The sequence below is a fragment of the Oncorhynchus keta genome, chromosome 14 (assembly GCF_023373465.1).
Source record: "Oncorhynchus keta strain PuntledgeMale-10-30-2019 chromosome 14, Oket_V2, whole genome shotgun sequence".
NCBI classification, from domain to species: Eukaryota; Metazoa; Chordata; class Actinopteri; order Salmoniformes; family Salmonidae; genus Oncorhynchus; species Oncorhynchus keta.
The window spans coordinates 42574516-42599449 of NC_068434.1; the positions used below are offsets into that span (position 1 = coordinate 42574516).

Sequence of the window (24934 nt, forward strand, 5' to 3'; positions counted from 1 at the left end):
CTAACTACTAGAGAAGATCTGAAAGGATGTATATGCAATATAGCGAGAACAAATCCACCTAACCTAACAAAGACCTGGAGCTATTACCATAAACCCATCTAATTCTTCCAGAACAACATAAGTAACTAGAGATAGGGGCTAGGAATGAATTTGGGACTGGGGAGAAATGGAGACCGTATAGAAGAGGAACTTACCGGTATGAAGTGTACGTCCTGAAAGAGTTCCTGTATGAAGCGTCGAGAGGGCAAGCGGAACATACAGTGGGCCAGCAGGTGAGACACCTCAGAGTACAAACAGATATCATCAAACGCATAGGGAAACTTCTCTTTTATCCTGGAGAGAAAGAGAAAGCAGACACCATTAAAGCTCCAATGCAGCCATTTTTGTTTTGTATCTTAATATCAAAATAATTTCTGGGTAACAATTAAGAACCTTTCAGGGAATGTTTTCGATTTAAATGGTCAAAAATAAACAAATCCCTTCACAGCAAAGGGCAATTTCTCAAGCAAGAATTCTGCTAGGACTATCTGGGAGTGGAAAACTGAAAATGAGCTATGGATGCGGTAAATAGGTCACTGGAACTCGACCAAAACAATGGAAATGCCATGGAAACGTGTGGGGGAAAGATCCTGAATCTCCTCACTGCCCCTCAAGAAAATTAGCCTACATTTAGGCTACTGTTTTTTAAAATAATCTATTTATGTATTTATTTTTAAATCTGTGTAATGCTTGTCAACCTCAATACATTTTCATGTCATCGTCACCAACCAACTGCATTGCAGTTAAAAATTACTAACATTTACTGATTTCTCTATGCTAGCTATACTACCAGCTTATACGAACAAGAGTTAGCATTTAGCAGTCACTTCTTCTAAACCTGAAAAGGGACTACTTCTAAATGTTATGCAGCGAAAACAGCCAAATATATCCAAAAACGGACTTTATTAACCACAGTGTGGACCTTTTACAATGTATCAATCATGACGGATTTGACAAATATCCACTTCGATCAGATTTGTTGTATGTGGGCCAATCAGCATTCTTCTATCCCCCCAGTCTGCGTTCCATTGACCTCTTTACCACATCTATTGGCAAAGAGGTTTCAAACTCTTATTGGTCTATTAACTAATTTACCGCATGATGATGTCACCATGGAAGGCCACTATCATAATTCTCACAATTTCACAGTATTACTCCAAACTCCGTGTGGAACTGCATATAAAACACAGGAAAATCTGTGTGTGTGGGGGGGGGTTATTGTGAGTGTGTGTCTTACGTCAGTAGTCCCGTCTCGTGGCCCTTGGTTCCTACAGAAGAGCTGAGGTTGATGACGAGGCGAAGCACCTCCTTCCTCAGCAGAACCCGACAGGCTGGGCCGTCTTCAGATATTGCCTTGCCACCTGACGGACATACACAACAGCCTATCGGAGCCCACTCGCGAATATTCAACAAAGGTGTACAATATGTAGTCTGTACGTGTGCTGCAGACAGCCTCCTGAGGCTGCAGTGTGTGTGTGCATGTGTATGCGTGCGTGCGTGCATACCTAGCACTATGTCAGCGGGAGTAGGTGTGCTGCCGACGGATCCCTGTGACACAGCAGCGTCGCTGCAGCCGGAGACGCCAGAGAACTTGGACTGAGGCATCACCTCCAGACGATGGCTGGTCTGACTAGACCACGGAAAGTCTATGTAGTCTATGAAGAGAGATAGGGCGGGGGGTAAAGCAACCACTCTGAGTGAGTGTGTGTGTGTGTGTTCCGAGTAGTTGGTGTGCGTGTTCTCACCAGTGCGGGTGTGTGCATTGTTGATCTGAGGCTGTGCGTGGTAGCCCAGTACAGTAGCTCCTACGCAGTAGAGACAGTTGTCATCAGTGTGTTCCTGTAGACCAGTCTCCTCTGGACCCAGGATATGGTTCTGGTTGTTCTCTCTGCTGGCCATCAGCTCTGAGATACTGAACTGCTGCTTCAGCAGTGGGATAGGAGGATAGGGACGACCACCGTCACCTACAGTACACAGGGCATAGAACAGTCACACCTACTGAAACTGGCAGTAAACCATCTCTACCATTCACGTTAAATGATCATCACTATCCACCCATCTCTCAATCCCTCCCTCTCCTTCCTTACTGTCTGAGTCTCCAAAGTAGAACGGACACTTCTCGTCGGCAGGCGGGCTCGTCCTCTGTTGGAAGTAGGGCGTGTCTCGGATGTAGAACATGTCGTTGATGTCCATGGGCAGCGCCAGGCCCACGTAGTCGTCGTTACAGCCGTAGGTGGCGCTGGGCACCATGGAGCGCACCGACGAGCAACGCTGCAGAGTGATCTGGTTGATGGGACTCAGCAGATCTTCCTTGTCCAGAGACGCAAAGCTCAACGCCTTCAGAAACCTGCCGGGCGGAGGGAGACGGGTGAGAGAGAGGGGTGACAAGAGGGCGAGGGGAGTGAGGGCAGACACAGACAGACGTAGCTATATGGCGAGAGAAGTAGAGAGAGAATGGAAAAACTGACAAAGAGAGAAACACACATAAACACATGGAAATGTTGGGCTCCTAATCCACACCACAACTACACAGTGCCATCTATACGACAGCAGGGTCATCTGCTTGAATCTATAAAGGGAATCTAGCCTCCTAGTCTTATCAATATACTCCAAAACAAAACTGTGGGAAGGACAATCAACACTAAGAAATACCTAAGAAACTGTGTTGCATAAGCAGAAACTGAGTAGTAGGGATGTGACAATTGGGAGAAAAAAAATCTTACCGTTTGAACTGCAATTCGTTTTTTCGATAAGAAAAATGAATACAATTCCACATGAATTCACAACGCTGCTGCCAGCAACAGTTTGGGTCTCACGGTACGTCCCATTCAGATGGTTAAGCATTGCACCTGTACTACCATTACTGTACCCCAATTCCACCTAGCAACGTTTGCATTTCCTTCTCAAAGTATTGCCATACTGGACTTCGCTGCTGTCTCTTGCCTTTGCCCTTTTTCTAACTGTTACCAACGATGACAGTGTTGGAGCGTCAAACACCAAAATGATTGATTCCTCGACTCCTGGCACGTCGACTGCCGGTGTCAACTCCCATTTATGTGCGTCAAGATTCGATTCGGAACGGAGGACACTTGATTAGTTCCGAGAAAACAAACACTTGCATCTTTCACGGCGAGAGAGAGGACAGAGTGTGGAGGGGCACAGTATAGGCAGGTCGGCCACTAGGCAGAGTCAAACCGTGCACTTGGCCTATCTATCGGCAATCAAAAACTCTCGCAATTTCTTCGCTTGCAATTTCAGGGTATATCACCAATGAATAGGCTAGGATATTGAGATGCAACACCTCTCTCTCAGTCACAGTTTCTGCGCATGTACACCGGGTTCACTTCACGCTGTTCACAGAGTGGTAGTCAGGTTACCAAAACAGTGGAGAAGTTGAGCTTCGATCGTCGACGCCCTTAGTTGCGGAAATTGAACCACTACGTCGTTTACTTCCTGCATCTACTTTCTGTATCGTTTTTTTTGGGTGAGTGATTTTCTTTAACATTAAGCATTTAAGGACACCAATTTCAACATAGGAGGGAAACTGCTCTACAAAATGGAGGCTAGGTTGGTCCACCCACCAAGGCATAGAGATGGACATCCTGCGGAGTGGCTGGACAGCTGGACAGCTGACCCTCTTAGCAGACAACCTGAGAGACCACCAGCACACACACACACACAGCTGTTACTGCTCTGAACCAGAAGAGAGAGACACCGTTGCTGCTAAAGATGACTAATAACCGGAGTTACAACACACAAGCACACAGAGTCATTACCTCTAAACACACACGCCACCGTTACAGCTAGAGACTACAGCTAACCCTCAGACAAGCTGACAGACCAGCACATCCAGGTATCTAAAGGGGGAAGGGGTGGACACTACTGGAGTGGTCCACCCACCGAGGGACGTAGGCTCTGGATGGCCTGCGGTGGGCATCAGAGGGGCGGGGGGCTGGACAGCTCACTCTCTTAGCAGACAACCTGAGATACTCCACCTCAGTCTGCTTCTCTCTGTCTACCGACCAAGACTGGGCTGTGGGGAAGAACCCTTCAGGAGCCCAAGCTGAGCTAGAAAGAACAGAGAGTTCAATGACCTCACAAACCAGCACACGACACCCACCCACATAAAAGACAAACAGATTAAAAGGAGAGTGGAGAATGATTAGACAGAGTAGAACATTGATATGACCAGTCACATACAGACAGACACCTATGACCTATGACTGAGAAAAGCATGAGCAATGGCAGCCAGCAGCCATGACGGGCAGTGAAAACCCACCAGGAGAAGTTGTCCTTACTTGTGCGGGTTCAATGTGCGAGTGACAATATAGGTGTGCGTTTGTATATGCATATTGCATTTCCCATATATGTGTGCAGCGTTCAGATACCTTACGTGTAGTGTTCGACGTATCTTACCTGCGCGGCGTGAGCCTCGAGTCCAGACTACCGGTCTTCATGGTGATCGTGTCAGTGAAGAGCACGTCTTTAGCGGGCGACGATAACGACTCACTATGAGACAGAGACGGGTGGATCCTCTGCTGCTGCAGCCTCTTCAGAGTAGCATAGCCCAGTGCATCCCGCGGGCTGGTGTACATGAAACTGCAGTCTGCAAGGCTCTTAATGGCCGCCACCGAGGGAGACTTGAGGCTCTGGGCTCTGCGGGGGAGGGTGTGTGAGGAGCCAGGGGGGACCAGTGAGACAGAGTTCGACTTGGAGAGAGGCAGGTGGTTGGTGTGGGCCTGGGTTGGGGCGAGGGTGTACAGCGTTTTGACCGTCTTGGCCGAGACCACTGTGTCGAGGCTGACACAGTCAGACGAGTCTGGCTCGGCATGCTCAGGGTTTCCCACAGTCTCGCGGGAGGGGCTGGAGCTCATGGAGCTGATGCCGCTTGTGGTGGTGTCTGTGTTGAAGCTCTGACTGCGGCTTTTAAACTGAGTCCCTCCCCCATCTCCTCCCGCTAGACGTTCCCGGCTACTCTGCTCCCTGGATGGGGGCTCTCCAGGACCCCCCAGCCCAGACCCTCCTCCACCAGCCCGGGATAGCCTCCCCTCTCCCAGCTGCTCCTCAGACCCCCCCACAGAGTCCCTGATACCCACAAAAGAGGTTTCCAGGCTGATTGTGGGACTCTTGGGTATGCCTCTCCCATTGAACACATCGCCTTGCGACGAGGAGTAGATGGAGGGCTCCGTTACCGTCCTGTTCCTCCTCAGCCCTCCCAGTTTGGGCTCGGTGGGGGTGCGGCTGCCCCCCATTGACTTGGGGTCACTGGTGGAGCGCAACTTTTTGCTGGGGAGCGACAGGGAGTTGAGGAAGCGGTTGCGTACAAAACGGGTGGAGGCCAGGATGGTGAAGGGGCTGCGGTCCTTCATGGGTTTGGAACGCAGGTAGAGGGAGGCGTCGTCTGATTGGTCCAACATCTCAGACTTGTCATCATCCAGGATGTACATGTCTAAATACACATGACAAACATTACACAACATAAAGTACCAGTCAAAAGCTGACACACCTACTCATTCAAGGGGTTTTCTATTTGTACTTTTCTCTACGTTGTAGAATAGTATGGAATCATGTAGAAACCAAACAATTGTTAAAGATTCTTCAAAGTAGCCACCCTTTGCCGAGACAGCTTTGCACACTCCTGGCATTCTCTCAACCAGCTTCACCTGGAATGCTTTTCCAACAGTCTAGAAGGAGTTCCTATGTGATGAGCACTTGTTGGCTGCTTTTCCTTCACTCTGCAGTCCAACTCATCTCAAACTATCTCAATTGGGTTGAGGTCAGGTGATTGTGGAGGCCAGGTCATCTGATGCAACCCTCCATCACTCTCCTTTTTGGTCAAATAGCCCTTACACAGCCTGGAGGTGTGTTTGGGGTCATTGTGATAGTGGGATTAAGCGCAAACCAGTAAACCAGATGGGATGGCGTATCGCTGCAGAATGCTGTGGTAGCCATACTGGTTAAGTGGGTCTTGAATTTAAAATACATCACTGACAGTGTCACCAGCAAAGCACCCCTACCTCCATGCTTCACAGTGGAAACTACACATGCAGAGATCATCCATTCACCTACTCTGCGTCTCATAAAGACACAGCGGTTGGAACCAAAAATGTAATATTTGGACTCAGACCAAAGGACAGATATCCTACCGGTCTAATGTCCATTTCTCATGTTTCTTGTCCCAAGTAAGTCTCTTTTTATTTTATTATTGTTGTCCTTTAGTAGTGGTTTCTTTGCAGCAATTCAACCATGAAGGCCTGATTCACACAGTCTCCTCTGAACTAGAGGTCGACCGATTATGATTTTTCGACGCTGATACCTATTAGTGGAGGACCAAAAAAGCCGATACCGATTAATTGGACGATTAAATATATATATATATATATATATATAATGACAATTACAACAATACTGAATTAACACTTATTTTAACTTAATATAATACATCAATAAAATCAATTTAGCCTCAAGTAGATAATGAAACATGTTCATTATGGTTTAAATAATGCAAAAACAGTGTTGGAGAAGAATGTAAAAGAGCAATATGTGCTACGTAAGAAAGCTAACGTTTCAGTTCCTTGCTCAGAACATATGAAAGCTGGTGGTTCCTTTTAAAATGAGACTTCAATATTCCCAGGCAAGAAGTTTTAGGTTGTAGTTATTATAGGACTATTTCCCTCTATACCATTTGTATTTCATTAACCTTTGACTATTAGATGTTCTTATAGGCACTTTAATATTGCCAGTGTAACAGTATAGCTTCTGTCCCTCTCCTCGCTCTTCCCTGGGCTCGAACCAGCAACACAAGGACAACAGCCACCACATCGAAGCAGCGTTACCCATGCAGAGCAAGGGAAACAACCACCTCAAGGCTCAGAGCGAGTGAAGTTTGAAACACTATTAGCGCGCGCTAACTAGCCAGCCATTTCACTTTGGTCACACCAGCCTAATCTCGGGAGTTGATAGGTTTGAAGTCATAAACAGCGCAATGCTTGACGCACAACGAGGAGCTGCTGGCAAAACGCACAAAAGTGCTGTTTGAATTCATGTTTACGCGCCTGCTTCTGCCTACCACCGCTCAGTCAGATACGTGTATGCTTGTATGCTCAGTCAGATTATATGCGACACAGGACACGCTAGATAATATCTAGTAATATCATCAACCATGTGTCGTTAACTAGTGATTATGACTGATTGTTTTTTTATAAGATAAGTTTAATGCTAGCTAGCAACTTACCTTGGCTTACTGCATTTGCGTAACAGGCTCCTTGTGGAGTGCAACGAGAGAGAGGCAGGTCGTTATTGCGTTGGACTAGTTAACTGTAAGGTTGCAAGATTGGATCCCCCGAGCTGACAAGGTGAAAATCTGTCTTTCTGCCCTTGAACGAGGCAGTTAACCCAACGTTCCTAGGCCGTCATTGAAAATAAGAATGTTTTCTTAACTGACTTGCCTAGTTAAATAAGGATTAAATAAAGGTGTTAAAAAAAAATAATAATAATTTTAAAAATAAATAAAAAATAAAATAAAAATAGGCAAATCGGCGCCCAAAAATACCGATTTCCGATTGTTATGAAAACTTGAAATCGGCCCTAATTAAATCGGTCGACCTCTACTCTGAACAGTTGATGTTGATATCTGTCTGTTACTTGAACTATGTGAAGCAGTTATTTGGGCTGCAAATTCTGAGGCTGGTAACTCTAATGAACATATACTTTGCAGCAGAGGTAACTCTGGGTCTTCTATTCCTGTGGCGGTCCGCATGAGAACCAGTTTCATCATAGTGCTTGATGGTTTTTGAGACTGCACTTGAAGACACTTTCAAAGTTCTTAACATTTTCCATGTTGACTGACCTTCATGTCTTAAAGTAATGATGGACTGTCATTTCTCTTTGCTTATTTGAGCTGTTCTTGCCATAATATGGACATGGACTTTTACCAAACAGGGCTATCTTCTGTATACGCCCCTACCTTCTCACAACAAAACTGATGCATCAACTAAAATGCATTAAGGAAAGAACTTACACAATTTAACAAAATAGTAAAAGAAAGTGCTACTGAGGATGTGTTTAACAGAAACTGTCCTTGTTGCCTGGTGAAGAGTTTCATGGTTATAACTCACTGGGTTGGGACTCGCTCTCGCTATTGTGCCGGGAGCTGGTGGACTCAGAGTTGAGACTGAGCGTGCTCGGTACGGAGGAAAGTTCAGAGGTCATCGGTTTGTCCACCTCGTCTGGGGTGACGGGCCACAGTGTCTGGCGACTGTGTCTGACTGTATCCCAGCCATACTGTTTCAACACTTCACAGCCCTGCCGCGTCTTGGAGATCACGCCAACGACGTACACGCACGTTCTGGAGGGAGAGAAAACAGACATGAGACTGTTGGCGAGACATCAGGTTCATCTCTGTGTGTGCGTGTGTCCCCTTACCCCCGTACGGACAGGACCTCGCAGTGTTGTGCCAAGGCCAGGATGTCAGGGATGACGTTCTCCTCCTGAAGCAGGTTCAGACCCCAGTTTGATGACCCAATGTTACCCTGGAAACAGACATACATTCACTATCATTAACACAACAGACCCTGGGAACCACAGTCGGAACCAATGTCAGAGCACTGGAGGATGCAGACGGTCTATAACGTCTACCCAAGAGAAAATAAAGACCATTATGAACCAGTGGTGTGTTTTTCTTCTTCTTTTACTGTAACTGACAACACGTGTACTCATCATTCGACGTTGTGATGTGTGTGCCGAGTGGTTAGGGGGGACTGACCAGAGCCCAGAGGGCTGCCTTCAGCTGTTTGATGCCCTCCCAGGTGTCCAGCATCGGGGAGCGAACCGTGTAGCTGAGGTCAGGGACCACGCTCTGGAGAGCGCGAGACAGTCGGTAAGACACCAAAACCCATAGATTCGTCACATTAAGAAAGCCCTTTGTAAAGCAGAGTTACCTGAGTCTCTAGTAGGTGGCAGCCTGTCTTGTCATGGACTAGCTGACCATACAAGTGCACAGGAAGATAAACATTTGGTCTCTGTAACCTAGAGACAAAAAACACAAAGACAATATACTCATGTTCAACTGACAAAAATAAATACAGTTGGCTCAAGATCACAGCCGATGGATTTTTTTGGGTAGTGGGAGAGAAACAAGGTATGTAGACTTTACAGTTGTTTTAGCCCAGCACAGCTTCCACTTATCTAAACAAGACTATGAAGCGCCAAATCAGGCAAGTTAGTGCTGGGGCAGGACAAAGGCCTGCACACAGTGCCTGTAACCCTCCAGGACCAGGGCTGGTGACCACTGGATCATGGCTAACTGTCCAGCTTAGCAAGATAAGCAGTCTCACCTTTGGTTGCTACGTCTGACGTAGTTGTCTCCGTCCACAGGTTTCCGGTATGTAGTTAACGCTTCATTCAACTGCTCCTCGATCAGATCTACATACTTCAGGTTGTATTCCTGTTCACCACAGTCGGGGTGGGGGTACAGAAAACGAATCATTAGTGGATTACATTTGTACTGATATTGAGAGTTTTAAAAACAATCAAGACAGTTAAAGTTGCACTACGCAGAAATCGCTCTTCCATTTCCTGGTTGCTGAACTTCAAATATTGTGCGACAAAATAAGCAACACAGTGTAGAGAATCATTATACCATCTAAACCGCTGTCAAATATATCTTTTCCATAACCAACAACAACATTGTATGTTCAGCTGGTGTACAAAATCGAAAGTAAAAGATGCAAAAACTTAAAGGAAAGCATAGCGCACATTGAACAGATCTATCACTTCTAAAACTGGTTCTATAACACATTTCTATGTGAATTTGGTCGAGTCGCCCAAAAAGTTATATTGCAGCTTTAAATGTCATTTGATTTAGAAATCTGTCTTTATGTTCTTGTTTACTATCTGTGAATGATTGTTTTGTACTGTGTTTTGTGTGGACCAATGGAAGAGACAAAACAAGGAACAAACCAAAAAAGACAGTTGCTGCTAATGGGGAAATGAATGAACGAGCAGGCTTACCTTTTGCCATCTGTCCAACTGTTTGCTGACGTAGCCCCTCTCATTGAGGTAGGAGAAGCCCTTAGGAATAGACAGAAACCTGCACAAAGGACACTGGTTTTTAGAGGTGGCACACAACCTCTCAGCACACCTGTGTGTCTGTGTATTCATTTGTGTGTGTATGTGTGTGTGTGTGTGTGTGTGTGTGTGTGTGTGTGTGTGTGTGTGTGTGTGTGTGTGTGTGTGTGTGTGTGTGTGTGTGTGTGTGTGTGTGTGTGTGTGTGTGTGTGTGTGTGTGTGTGTGTGTGTGTGTGTGTCAGACTGACCTGAGGAGCAGCAGAAGGCCCTTGTCTCCCAGGTGGGTCAGAGCCGGTTTGAGTTGGATCAGAGCATGGAGGTTAGCCTGGGGCGACACAATAAAACATCATGGAGCCGTAAAGAACAACAAAATATAACATCCACTCCATACCCCTCGTTCTTCCATTCCCCAGCCTTCTGCCCATCGTCAGCCCTCTCCAACACTCCCACCAGCCCCTCTCCCACCAGCCCCTCTCCCACCAGCCCCTCTCCCACCAGCCCCTCTCCCACCAGCCCCTCTCCCACCTTGTCCTCGCAGGCTTCGTCCAGTATGTCCAGGGCTTCCATGGAGACTGCCTTGCTGTGGTCGTGCAGCTGGGTGACCAGCAGTTCCATGCCCCAGTTACTGAAGAACTCCACCCCTGCCCTCAGCAACACACGCAGGTGCTTGGTGGCATACAGCCTGCACGTCTGTGTATTGACACAGAGGGTGGAAAAGAGGTTGTTCAGGATCAGTATTGTTTCAGCAACAACCTATCCATCATCACCCACATTGAAGCCCGTGCATCCATTCATGCATCCATTCATCCATCCCTCCCGCCTGGGTAAAGCCTTACATCAGTGGCAGCAGTGAGGATCTTGGAGAGAATGACTCTGGCCAGTCCATCCGTGCTGTAGTCCAGAGTAGACACAGCCAGCTTCAACACAGCGTCCTGATTCTTCACAGAGCACAGGTTCAGCAGACTGAGGAGGAGAACACGCACAGAATCAGGCAGTTGTCTGAGCTGTGTCTCAACAGGAACTCTATTCCCCATAACCTAGACATTCAGTAGGAACCCAGTCCAAGCAATGGATTTTTGGCACTCAATAACCTACTGCCTGACTCATCTGGCCAATAAAAATGGAGCTGCTGTTATTTAAACCAATCAGTGTTTTCCTCCTGTTCAAGTTGACAATTGTTAAACGGGCAATAGTCCAGACTGACCTCTGAAAGAGGCCGCACTTCTCCAGCAGTTTAACCCCGTGTGGGTGGGCCGAGAGGGTCCCCAGGAACAAGTAGTAGTGCTGGCTGAGGGTGGTGAGCAGCCCGTTGCTCTGGAGACAGCGGTCAGGCTTCAGACCAGAGGACAAGGACAGCCAGGCCACCATGTCCTTCACCAGCTCCTCCAGGTACGCCTGACCATCCTGGGAGAGGGGAGAGGTGGAGGGTGGACAAAAGCCATGAGGGAAAAAAGGCTATTGGTTTGGTGCTAGGTCAATTTCAAAGCTACCTTTCTTTAAAAAACGCTGACACCAAAATAAGAATGTGTCCGACATAGAAGTTTCCTCAGCACCTTTATTTTTCTGCTCTATTTCCTCACCTCGTCAGACTCTATGAGGAACTCGATGAACTGGCATCCCACCACAGTGAGCTGTCTGGCTTTAGGATGGTCCAGCTCCAGCCCTGCATACAGCTTACTGCTGGGCTTATAGAAGTACAGCAGTCTCCGCACAAACCTGGACCACACATACACAGTTATAAAAGGGGACACCTTACCACAGTCAAGCTCAGTATTTCACGAGTTGTCGTAGTGAATGGAAGGTGGGTCTTACTTGTGCATCTGTTCATCTTTGTTGTTCCTGAGGTTAACGTTAGGCCACTGGGAGGGGAAATCCAAAACATATGAAATGTGGCAATAGCAAATCAACCAACTGAAACACACTCCCAGTCAGTCTTCTACAAGTTTTATAGTATTGCTATGACTGACCTTGAGGATAGTTGCGATGAGGAGCCAGTTCCAGTCAAGGTTCTGTTTATGGTTAAGGATCTGACTGTCTCTCAGGTTCAACATCAGGGCTTCCTCCGTGTCCTACAACACACACGCAGTTTGTGTCACTGAATGTTGCTAAGGAAGGCTTTGGGGCTATAGGTGAACAATGAACCTAGATGGCAAAGATGTCTGTGTGAGGCATACCTTAATAGCATTGATGTCTCGGTGTACGCGTGTGTGAGTCTCTCTCCGGTGGTGTGCAGACACAGACTTGCGGACAATGTGGTCCAGATACAGACTATGGGGTTTGGGTCCTTGTTTCTTCTTGTCATGGAAACGTTTCAAGTGGTTGACAGCCGCACTCGCCCGTCTAAAAATACAGAAAAGTAGACCAATTTTTTTTTTAAACCAGAGCAGTGAAAAAGTGAGTGATTGCGTGCATGTGTGTGTGTGTACACTCACAGGCGTTTCTCCTTGGGGATGTCAAAAGAGGCAGCCATGTTGATAAGGGTGGGCAGACAGTGCAGGTGGTGACTGTGGGAGTGAGGGAGGATGGTGTTGGCCTAGCAATAGAAAGAGAGCGCAAGAGAGAAAACGTGAGAGAACGTGAAGCAAACACATAAAAAAAAACATTTATGCACAGCTGAATGAAGGCAACTACGAAGTACATACAGGTCCTCAAATCAACAGCAGAGCAGCACGCTCCTCAGAAGGAGCTACAGTGGCTATATACGGTATATCAGAGAGCCGTGTCCCTGTGTGTTACCATGTGTAGCAGTTCTCCCAGTAGGATGGTGGCTCTCACTGAGATCTGGTCCTCACTGCTGGTCACAACTTCTACCAGACCCTACAGGGTGGAGAAAAAGAAGAGAAGGAGAAAATGAAAGCACGAGCGAGAAATAATAAAATAATATCCACAACCCGTGAAAAAAATTAAATCTCATGTTTGGGATTTCCTGTCTCCTTACCTCTAGCAGGCAACTGGAGATGAAGGCAGCCAGTACCAAAGCCAGGTAGTTATCCATCAGGTCAGGCCTGAAAAACACAGCAGGACAAACAAGCAGACATTATAGCCACAGGAGAGATGGTGGTTGGATCTGAGAGGCACCCATATTCACAGTTTTTGTCAAGTGTGTAGTAAAAGGTATAACATGCTATTCTATACATTCTATATTGTACATTCCTGTGGGTAGAATGCATTTCCTACCTGGGAGCATAAAGCGATATTGATTAATTTATTTAAAAATATATATATTTATTATCTGTGGTGTCATGCGTTACCTGGATCTGGCTCGATGAGGCAGGAGGACTTTAGCCTCCGCAGCCACAAAGCCATCAGACAGTCTCCAGCTGTCCTGGCACCTACTGGGGTCTACAGGGGAACACAACACGCATCAACAAAATAAACCATTTAAACCTAGCAGTTTTTGGATGCATGTTTGATAAATGTTTATAACCAGGGCATTGGGGGGGGGGGTAAAGAAATAAGAAAAGCTAATATCACTCACCCACGCTGAGAAGTGCTTCCGTAAAGTCCTGGGTTACAATGGGGAGAGGTAGCCTAAATATCTCATACAATACCTCCAGCAGACCTTTCTGCAGGGGGCAAGGAGAAAGGTCAGAGACAAAAATAGTCGTTCTCAAAGAACAGATCGAGAGGGTATCATTTTATTATATTTATTTAAACAAATCTCATATTTCAGTACCCACCCTCACTTCCACATTTGGTATAGACAGCAGACCAATAAGGGATTGGATCCCAGAGTTCCCAGCCCTACAGAGGTTAATGATCCCTGGATCGCAACGGAGACAGAATCTACCATTAACACATTCATGACTTGGCAGCAAAAGTGAAGACAGAGAGCAAACAATGCGATACTAGATTAAAAAGGGAATCTACTCAGCACTCTCTTCAGAGGGGTATTTGAGCGTTGACCCATTCAAAGCTGTTGGCATTAAACAAATACTAACGGTACAGTTTCAAGTCAGGATCCACAATGCAAAGAGAACCAGCCGAGCCAAACTGAATGGAAAGCTGAAGAGAAAGCGACTCACCAGACCAGGAGCGGAAGGCAGCTACTATAGCCATCCTGCTGGACAGGAAACGAGCATCGCGGTCCTCCCTGGTTACACACACAACAGGATCAATCTACACGACATAGGGACACATAACAGACTAAACAGAACATTGGAACAGAGCCTCTGTTTACAACACACACACACCACTTACTTGAGCTGGATCTCTGATGTGTCTGCATTGTGACGGTAGTGGAAGTCTGTGAAAGGGGCTAGGATTTGCTGAAAGAGCAGAACACAGGTTCATACACAGAACAACAAAACATTTCTCTATGTATTCATTATCAGCAAGGCTAAATAATCTCCCAATATCATGAGTGGATTTTTTTTCTCCTATTGCTGAGATTCCACTTAAATTCCACTTTTCCATGGTTCCACTTTTTCCTGGTTGGACATTCCAAGTCATAGGGACTCAGATATTTCTCCAAACAGATCACATACATTATCCGTATTGATCCATATGATCACATAATCCATATTATAATATTTGCATTCTTCTTCCATAAGCTTGTTAAGACTGAGTGGTTACTGGAGTGGCCATGCTGCAAGTATGAAAGGGGGGGGTATCAGTTTACACACAGACAGGATGTGTTGGAGAGAGAGGCTTTAGAGGGCTGATGTAACTGATCACTGTAATCTCCCTGGGAAAGAGAAAAACAACCCACGGGTGAATCCTCACTGGCATGGTTAGTGGCTGTGTCTAAATAGTCTACACTGACCTCCTCTCCTAGGCTCTGTTCCTCAGCCTGCACTCTGCACTCATGAGAAAGAACGGTACAGGTGAAAGCCAATTCCCAAGAGGCTTCCCATGAAAATGAGTAAGAACACACCATATTGCTTTTACCTATCCTGGAGACGAGGAGAGACAGTCACCGCCGACTGACATAGTGTGATGTGTGACTGGGAGTGTGTGAACCACTAGTTTGATGCCTGTGTGTACATACTGACACGTGCATGGCGGCTGTGCGTACCTCCAGCTCCACATCATTGCGAACATATTGCCTGGTGTGTGGATGGTTGAGCAGGTGGAGGATGGTGGTGATCAGAGCCTCGTTGATGCGGCTCAGCTGACAGTCGATCACACTCTTTAATATGGTGCTGAGACCCCCCCTATTGGCCACTACCTCTGGGTTCTTCAACGCTGCATAGTATGGTGGACATAAAGACAGTGTTATTAAACAGTAACTATGTGTGTAACTTCAGGATGGTTCTCTCAGTGCCGAGGCTCCACACACACCAAGTTCGCAGACGATGGCAATGGCAGCGCGCACCATGCGGTCCCTCTCCTGCAGCCCGTCTGTTCCCACGGCAATCAGAGAGTTGGTGACAGAACTGGGGAACAGTAGAGCGTTCACTGTGATCATCTAGAGACAACGAGAGAGAGAGAGAGAGAGAAAGAGATTGAGAGCAAAGGTTACAGCACTAATTTTGCACTTCAGTTTATTTTAGAAGCAACATTACAGCAAATAGGTCACACAGCGTGAGTGCCACTTTCAGAAGGTGGTGGGTCTAATCTGTGTGTGAGTAGAGAACGTCTTTAAAGTCTAGGCCCTTCCTCCCAGACACTTTCTCCGGATTAATCTAATCAAGCTAAGCCACATTAACTGGCAAGGACACAGACCACCATCTGGAAGAGGCCAGCTGGGTAACCAACCTGGGTTAAGTAGGCGACTGTCAATGTAGCTTAGTATTATAGGTAGCTGCCAAAATAAAATGTACTTGAGTAAATTGGGGATACAAAATATATTGAAAGAAGGTGCTTCCACACAGTTGCGGTTCCTGAGTTCAGCAATTAGCATCCTATCATGCTTAGGGTCACGCACAAAACTGCCTAGTTGCCCATTATTTTGGCTACCATGGCTAGAAGAGGAGATCTCACCGACTTTGAAAGTGGGGTCTCAAAGGAGCATAGGAGGTTTAAAGGGTGTGTGTATGTGTCAGTCACCAGAGCTCAACCCAATTTAGGGATGAGCATTTTAAAATGATTTCACTATTCAAATAATACCATGATATTTTCTCAGATATAGGGATGGGCACGGTTATTCGAATATTCAAAACTCAGAACGGACATTAGTATTCATTTTCTTTAGAAATTAAAATAGGCCTATTTTAAGAATGAAAGGCTTTGTCTAAAATTCCTCTATGTGACACTGCTACATAGCCTACAAGGATAGACCACTACTTTCAATATTTCCGTTTCACAAGTGTAGATTGTTGTTGTCTGTCAATCAAAAGCAGCGCTACAGTCAGAGGTTCCATGAGTAGAAAGTGAAGTGAGAGATTTCTAAACGATGTCAAATGGAATCCATGTCTCAATTGTCTCAAGGCTTAAAAATCCTTCTTTATCCTGTCTTCTCCCCCTCATCTACACTGATTTGAAGTGGTTTTAACAAGTGACACCAATAAGGGATCATAGCTTTCACCTGGTCAGTCTGTCATGGAAAGAACAGTTGTCCTTAATGTTTTGTGCACTCAGTGTATGCAATGATTGGACAGATATTCGAATAACAGTGCCCACCCCTAAACTAAATTAAACACTTATGGGACATTCTAGAGAGGTGCTTAAGACAGCGTTTTCCACCCCCATCAACTAAATACCAAATTATTCAATTTCTCATGGAAGAATGGCGTCGCATCACTCCAATAGTTGCAGGCACTTGTAGAATCTATGCCAAGGCGCATTGAAGCTGCTCCTCTGGCTTGTGGTGGCCCAAGGCAATGTGAAGAAACTTGTTGGCGTTTCCTTTATTTTGGCAGTTACCAGTAGCTTCTTCAGGTTTCTCTCTGATATCCAAGATTAACCCATTGACAACACTAAGACCATGTTCAGTATTTAGGCCTATATAGTATTCATTGTTTAAAGTTAGAATGACTTGTAATAGTTGTGTGTGTTAGCATTTACAGTAAACTGCAGAGAATGCAGGGGGAAAAAAAATAAAAAATACTCCAGACATGTGCAAACTGTCCACACACTCACACCAACGCAGATAACCCAATAACAGCCAATGCTGGTACTATGCTCCTATTCTGTGCTGCCAGTGAACATACGAAAATCAAGTAAACCTGCCAATTTAAGAGAACCTGACGTGCACTGCAAATCCGAGATTCAACTCGCACGTGTTGAATTGGGGTTCTTTCCCGCTCGTGTACCAAATCAAGTCTATAAAAGGTTGGAATACTTTCTTGACAGCATTCCATTTACACATATAGTAAAAGTCACTAACAAGATCTAATTAGAAAGAACACACAAAGGGCCTTTATTGTTGGAGATTACATGTACAGTGTAGAATTGAGATCATTATCTGTTACATTTTTCTAGTAGAACGCTGGTCACCTCTCAAACAGGGCCAATCACAAGTATTGGCTTTTTAGACACTGTTCCCAATTAACACTAAAAGCAAAATAATTTTGAAAACATAACAAAAACAAATGAGTACATCGACACAGACCGCAAACTGGCTACACGAAGGTTAAGTAGGCTACCGCAAAGTGAATCTGAACGATATTCGCTCGAAGAGTCTGGTGTTTCAGCCGATGTAAAGGTGCCTATCGTATTTCCTTGCAGCGCATACATAATTTCAGATGTTCGAAATTGATATAATCTCAAATCTAGTGCAAATACAAGTATTACCTCTATAGCTAATAATCGACACTCCATTCTTCATCGCGCAGTTTTCTAAACTCCCGACTCAATTTAATGCCAAAATGTTTATATTTATTTTTGATTATACTTATACGTGGATCATAATTACAGTTACAGTCCCAGGTTGCGTGATCCTCGCAATGTTACGTGGGAAATACAACTAATGGGCCGCAGAATTAAATGCATATCACACTCGCACAAATGCGAGCAGTTATTTGTCGTATTTGCATTTATTTATTTATTTCACTAGCAAATGCGAGTGAACTGCTGGCACTTTAGAGCCCACTATCTTATGTTCGCTAACGTTAGCTTGAAATAATTAGTGTTGACCTTTCTACAACACACGGAGTCGAAAGGGATTTGTCCATGTGTTTTACGTACAGCTGACAGTTGCAAACTCAGCATCACAATAAACAGGAGGGGCAGACACGGGATAGCTATGTCGAATAGCGATGTATTCATCTCCATGTAGGTTGACACAAACTCCATACATGTTTGTGTGTTGCAGCTCGAGAATCAGGATGTTATATTTACTAAGTGGATTTATTTTTTTATTAAAATGTTTAAAAAATACAAATCAGGCCCCATTCATTTCTGCTGTACTTTTAACTCGATCTCGTATCTGCTTACATGGACAGAGAATTGCGTAGTTGGTACGCAAAATGCATGCATGTTGGCTGGTCCCCTATGCCTATGCAATCATTTAAATTATAAACTGGGTGGTTCAAGCCCTGAATGCTGATTGGCTGACAGCCATGGTATATCAGACCGTGTACCACAGGTATGACAAATATTTATTTTTACTGCTCTAATTTTGTTGGTAACCAGTTTATAATAGCAATAAGGCACCACGGGGTTTGTGATATATGGCCAAGAAACCAAGGCTAAGGGCAGGGTCCAGGCACTCCGCGTTGCGTCGTTCACAAGAACATCCCTTAGCCATGTTATATTGGCCATATACCACACCGCCTCGGGCCTTATTGCTTAATTATACACATGATTTTACAGAACAAAATATGAAATTAGTGCAATATGAAGAAAGCAGATTTACCTTTCTGACCAGTCGGAGGGCCTGAGTCCTCTCCCCCTCATTGCTCTGCTGGATGTCAATGCACCTGATCAAAGCACACAGTATGACATCACAGCCACGGTTCATATCACACCAGGTTATACATCATCATGCTACCACTATGGAATAATAGTCCCCATGATTCTATGCTACCTCTGATGGAGTAACAGCTTTGCAAGCAACAGACTACTACCACAGTAGTAATACTCTAGTGCAACAAATTTGAACTCCCTTAATTTGATGAACTACATTGTTGTAAAATATGTTAAACATATGTAACATACAGGTAACTGTCAAAATAAAGGAAACACTTGGGTAAATGAGGGATACTAAGTATATGGAAAGCAGGTGCTTCTACACAGGAGTGAATCCTGAGTTAATTTAGCAATTAAACAGTCCCATCATGCTTAGGGTCATATATAAAAATGCCCAGTTGCCCATTATTTTGGCTACCATTGCTAGAAGAGATCTCAGTGACTTAAAAAGAGGGGTCTCAAAGGAGCATACAGGGTTTAAAGGTTGTGTGTATTTGTCTCAGTCACCAGATCTCAACCCAATTCAGCAATTACGGGAGATTTTTGGAGCAGCGCCTAAGACAGCGTTGTCCACCACCATCAACAACAAAACCCAAATTATGGAATCTCTTATGGAAGAACGGTGTCGCATCCCAACAATATAGTTTCAGACACTTGTAGAATCTATGCCAATGCAAATTGAAGCTGTTCTGTGTCATGCTAGCCAAAGCCCTACTAAGACACTATGTTGGTGTTTCCTTTATTTTGGCAGTTACCTGCATGCTAAATTGTACAAGATGAATCCAGTGTGTCCCTGTGCAGGTGTGGTGACGCGACAGAGTATCTCTCTCACCTGGCAATCAAGTAGTCCACCTGCAATCTGAGGACCTTTTGCAGCACGTTGCTGTCTCTGATGAGGTACCTCAGAACCCTCAGACCTGCAGCACGCACCTCCTTGGCCTCATTCAGCAGGGCTAACCGCAGGCTGGGGAGGGACACAAAACACAGCTTAGATTGACACGAAATGGCAACGTACACTTACGGACACAAAATGGACACTCGCACAGATGGTCCCAAAAATTGGTTACAATGACCTATCACGAATTTGGATATGTTCCACAGACAATGGAAGTGCTTGGATAAAAATCATCTGTAAAATAGCATTTAAAGTGTTCTAGGTTACACTATATGGGACTACTTACCAGATGATGATTTCTTCATATGTAAACCCAAACTTCTCCTCGCAGTGGCCAATGCTGATTAGCAGCTGAAACAGAGAAAGACTGGACTTACAATCAGTTGACAGAGGGTGCATTGTGTCCTATGGCTGTCCATAACAATACAGACCGAAGACATTTGAATATATAGCGAAAATATGTATTGTGACAGAGACCCATATATTTGGGGTATGTACATTACATTTACAGTCACGAGGATTTTTTCCCTGATATTTAGCAAGGCAACATTACAACAAGGACATGTTTATTACTTGTTCATAGCTCGTATGGCCATGGCATCTTTTGCACAGTGCGACAAACTGACAAAATCTTCAATTCATAGTGTTTTAATGCTTTAAATCAATGCGCTTAAACAGTTTGCTGTAGGGTTGAAAAGAAGTCACCGTTCACACTCCGTAAACCCCAGTGCAGGGTGGGAGCGGAGTGAGAGGGATAGGGAGTAGGTCAGTGTGTGAGTGAGTTTGGAATCAGCAGTGATGTCAGAGCCCAGGCAGGCAGGAGAGGTCGGGAAAGGGGGGCACTGAACATGCTACAGGGGGATTAGGTCACCTCTCGCTGTCCTGGAATCCTTAAAAGGAGCTGCAGGCCTCAACACCACACTCACTCACTCAGTCCAGCGGTAAACCGAGAGTCAGGTGTATACACACAGCTCAGACCAACTGTATCTGGTAGCTGCCTTCACCTCTCTAATCTTACATAGGACAATAACACTGACACTAACCTATCAGGACAGGACATGCTAAGTTATAGTGGGGATGTCACAGGCTTGGAATACCAATGTTTATCTTTTGACATGAACGTTTCAAAAAGTCACCATACAATTTGACTAAACATCTTCCATTAAACATCTGATTGTCGATAACCTCGCCGCAACTATCAGAATAATATCCGTGACATGGTGTGGCACCTGGAGGGACACTAAGCCTGCAGATCTACTTGCTACAACCTTGGAAAACAGAGACCACATGCAACATCTCCAGTTTCAAAAGAACAACAATTACCAACAATCTCTGGTTTCAAAGTCAGAGTGCTGTTGACGCACATGAGGTTACAGCTCTGCCCCATGGCCAGAGCTCCTATTACCATCACTGTCAGCATCACAATGACAAACTCAGCTAGGCCTGACTGCAGGAGCTAAGGAACAGCGGGCCAAGGAGAGGTCAACGGCTACACATAGAAGAATATGTTCAGCAGACGCATCTCAATACTCTTAAAGTTGCTTCCTAAATAAAAGCTAAATGAACCTAAATGAAGGTTGCATTTCATGTGGCTTTGATCAGCCCTAGGTGGATATCAGCAGCCTAAAGTAGTTTAATCTCCTCTCCTTCGTCAGCACTGATTTGAAAAGCTAGGTGAAAGCAATAGTGTATATCTGCCGGTAATTAACTGTCCCCTGACCAGTTGTATTACGTTGGTCAGGATGAAGCCACTAGGTGAAGATAGGTAGAAGTGACATTTGACCCAACTAAGAGCTTGAATGCACAATGTAGCACCAGACACCTAAACCAAACAAAACGTTGACTACTTAAGATGCAGCTATACACTGGGTGCACAAAACATTAAGGACACCTGTTCTTTCCATGACAGACTGACCAGGTGAATCCAGGTGAAAGCTCTGATCCCTTATTGGTGTCACTTGTTAAAACCACTTCAAATCAGTGTAGATGAGGGGGAGAAGACATGATAAAAGATGTTTAAGCCTTGAGACAATTGAGCCATGGATTGTGTGGCATTCAGAGGGTGAATAGGCAGGACAATAGATTTAAGTGCCTTTGAACGGGGTATGGTAGTATGTGCCAGGCGCACTGTCAAAAACCCAGCAGCGTTACAGTGTTTCACGCTCAACAGTTTCCTGTGTGTGTCAAGAACAGTCCACCATCCAAAGGACATCCAGCCAACTTGTCACAACTGTGGGAGGCATTGGAGTCAACATGGGCCAGCATCCCTGTGGAACGCTTTCAACACCTTGTAGAGTCCATGCCCCGATTAATTGAGGGTGTTCTAAGGGCAAAAGGGGGTAGTGCAACTCAATATTAGGAAGGTGTCCTTAATGTTTTGTACACTCAGTGTGTGTGTCATTAATAGGCCATACGATTAACAATATACCATCTCCAGTCCATATTGACCAACACTGGATCTTCATGACCAGCTTCAGCAGACCAAACGCTTCCTCTGATTATCCACATTAATCGTGATCTTACTAGTCCCATTTGTGCTTTTCATTAGTTTGATCTCATGTTAAAGGGATACTTTCAGATTTTGGCAATGAGGCCCTTTATCCACTTCCCCAGAGTCAGATGAAATCGTGGATACCATTGTGTCTTAGCGCAATCAACCATTGTGGCTAGCGCAATTGCTAACCAGCGTTATTGCAATGATTGGACTTCCAGTCATTGCGCTGACGCTAGTTAGCAATTGCGCTACCTATATTAAAACACTTCATTTATTCCCCGATTACGAGTATCATCCGATCCGAATGTCAATTTACAGATATGATTACGAGTATGACCATGTCGGCACTTATAAGCTGTGATATTTTAACTTTGACCCTAAACCTATTATAGACAGTCCAACAATGTTACGTTGGGGCACAATACAGCAAAGCTAAACCATGCACTTCAATAATGAGGGCAACTGCCATGACCATCATTACATAAATCAGTAATACCTTTATGAAATTGTTCAGGTGGCCCAGTTTCCGCATGTTGGTGACGCCGTGTGGCTTGGCAACATTTTGAAGAATTTCACGCAAGTTGTCAGAGGGTTCTGTAAAAAAAGAAGGGAGTTGAAATACTAACAAAACATAAAATCTTTTTGATATTCCAGTAACACTGAACCAATGCACATATAATCGGTATCGAACATGAACTTGTTTTAGCTGGTCACACCAATGCACTGTGAACAGTAAACACACCCTGAACATCTAAATAGAAGGCATGTTTAGGCAGGGTCAAAAGTAGGAAGTTCCTTCTGTTTTTCATCTCATTCACCTCAACCATGACATGGTAGCTAAAAGATACATGCACATAAACACACCTAGCTACAGTATCTCATATAATTCCATCTGTGTCAGGCTGGGGTTGTTAATGATAATGTACCAGAGGAAAAGGGTGCTCAGGCAGCCACTCAACTAAGCTGCTTTGGATCCCAAACTGCAACCTATTCTATGACACAGTGAAAATGTGATGCAATTTAACTTCCCACAGGTATATCCATGCTCTGCCCCCCGATTCAGAGGGGTTGGGTTAAATGCGGAAGACACATTTTGGTTGAATGCATTCAGTTGTTCAACTGACGAGGTACCCCCCTTCCATCTCATACATGAAATACTGTGAGGGTAGAACTTGTGTTAGCGAAGATACATAGTGCAACGCTTGAAGGCAGTTGTTCACAATTAACGTTATCCTATTAACTCTATCCTTATTAAAAACATGATTGATGAACTCCTATTCATCTGTTTACAATCTGTCACAGGAGTAGAAGCAGCATCGGGAACAATTTGAGGGCATGGTTGTAGGATGCAAGTGATTGCATAGGGACATTACTGAGTCAGGGGCTTCCATCACAGGAAATGTGAAACGCTGGCAGGACAGGAGTTGACAGACTGTGCTGGAAAAGTCATCAGTGTATTAGCTTCTGGCTAGTAAATACTCATACTCAATGTCTATCTAACCATGAACTCCAGTTGTCAAAATGTGAGACGCCCACCGCCGGTTTCAGCTGGAAGTTAGCTAGCAACTGAGTTGTGAACGACCTTCAGACAAACCTAGCGGCTGTATGATTGACCGTGTTTACGTTAGCTAGCTACAATATTTTAAAAGCTTGCTAGCTTACCACATTATAATCCTATGAATGTAGCTAGCTATATAACTAGCCACACGCCCAAATAATTAGCCAGCTAACTCAACCCAGTCATAACAAATACATTGTATAGCAAAGCAAGCTAATACTAGTCACTAATCAAAACAACACAGGAGCATTATCTTGCCTATGATAGCTAGGGCGTATTCATTACGGAAACCGTTGAAGAACCAAACAGAGCAAAACGAGCGTTTATTCGGCATATTAAGACAACGTTAGGTCCCTCCCCGTTTCGCTCCGTTTAAGACACGTTCTGCAACAAAATCGGAGTAATAAATACGCTCTGGGGTTTTATTAGTCCAAACAGCTGTGTTTTGCAACTAAAAATAGATTTTGTGTTGGACAAAATCAGTTAGTTCGCTCCCGGTTTCGTTCAGTTTGCATCCGTTTAAGAACGTTTTTTAACATAATCGGCGTAAAACATACACCCTTGCTGACGTTACGCCTCTTTGGTGTTCCTTAAGATTCTGCAAGCTGGTTATCAAAGTATTCAACAACCAATAAGCCGCATAAGGTATTTTCAGCCATTTTCCAGTCCCATCATCATATATTGCTGCAAACATTAGCATCCATTTGTACAATAATCGCTTTCACTTCGCGTGAATACTTTCTGCTTAACGTTACCTCTGGTCAGATCGAGCGGTACGTTCTCTTCCCCACTGTCATTCCGACCTGTCAAAAATAGACAACGGGGACATTGTAATGAAACACACCTGGGTCTAAATAAACTAGAGTAAATAGTAATTTACAATTTCAAGTTTATAAAGCCTATGTCGGGGTGAGTATTTCAAGCTTTACCTCGCATCCGAAGACTTCGGATCGGACGGCCGCGGATGCTGACCGCCATGTTTCCAGGAACATACACAACACCGGAAACTTCGTGAAATCTCGCGAGATAATAGGGATTGGTTTATCGCGCATTGACTTGTACGAATGGTCTTAGGGAGAGGCAATAA

At 44.8% G+C, this 24934-nt stretch overlaps 1 protein-coding gene across 3 annotated transcripts in view; it reads right to left on the reverse strand.

Moving 5' to 3' along the window:
- Window positions 1–24934, reverse strand: part of LOC118393449 (rapamycin-insensitive companion of mTOR-like) — a 28648-nt gene extending 3714 nt beyond the window's left edge. The window contains exons 1-38 of one of the 3 annotated variants that reach the window (XM_035786130.2): window positions 24777–24934; window positions 24603–24650; window positions 22786–22883; window positions 20082–20146; window positions 19733–19864; window positions 18848–18911; window positions 15391–15517; window positions 15125–15294; window positions 14308–14375; window positions 14133–14200; window positions 13788–13870; window positions 13586–13673; window positions 13359–13449; window positions 13046–13112; window positions 12844–12924; window positions 12540–12640; window positions 12282–12447; window positions 12075–12176; window positions 11920–11966; window positions 11688–11823; window positions 11312–11511; window positions 10944–11070; window positions 10633–10797; window positions 10356–10432; window positions 10051–10129; window positions 9375–9484; window positions 8979–9066; window positions 8804–8896; window positions 8464–8570; window positions 8157–8386; window positions 4456–5488; window positions 3940–4107; window positions 3621–3689; window positions 2127–2386; window positions 1785–2003; window positions 1545–1694; window positions 1277–1400; window positions 195–333 (exon numbers count right to left, since the gene is read on the reverse strand). In XM_035786130.2, the coding sequence (XP_035642023.1) occupies window positions 195–333; window positions 1277–1400; window positions 1545–1694; window positions 1785–2003; window positions 2127–2386; window positions 3621–3689; window positions 3940–4107; window positions 4456–5488; window positions 8157–8386; window positions 8464–8570; window positions 8804–8896; window positions 8979–9066; window positions 9375–9484; window positions 10051–10129; window positions 10356–10432; window positions 10633–10797; window positions 10944–11070; window positions 11312–11511; window positions 11688–11823; window positions 11920–11966; window positions 12075–12176; window positions 12282–12447; window positions 12540–12640; window positions 12844–12924; window positions 13046–13112; window positions 13359–13449; window positions 13586–13673; window positions 13788–13870; window positions 14133–14200; window positions 14308–14375; window positions 15125–15294; window positions 15391–15517; window positions 18848–18911; window positions 19733–19864; window positions 20082–20146; window positions 22786–22883; window positions 24603–24650; window positions 24777–24825 (5289 nt within the window). In that variant the 5' untranslated portion in view covers window positions 24826–24934. The remainder of the gene's footprint in view (window positions 1–194; window positions 334–1276; window positions 1401–1544; window positions 1695–1784; window positions 2004–2126; window positions 2387–3620; window positions 3690–3939; window positions 4108–4455; window positions 5489–8156; window positions 8387–8463; window positions 8571–8803; window positions 8897–8978; window positions 9067–9374; window positions 9485–10050; window positions 10130–10355; window positions 10433–10632; window positions 10798–10943; window positions 11071–11311; window positions 11512–11687; window positions 11824–11919; window positions 11967–12074; window positions 12177–12281; window positions 12448–12539; window positions 12641–12843; window positions 12925–13045; window positions 13113–13358; window positions 13450–13585; window positions 13674–13787; window positions 13871–14132; window positions 14201–14307; window positions 14376–15124; window positions 15295–15390; window positions 15518–18847; window positions 18912–19732; window positions 19865–20081; window positions 20147–22785; window positions 22884–24602; window positions 24651–24776) is intronic. The other 2 variants (XM_035786131.2, XM_035786132.2) reach the window with 2 other exon arrangements.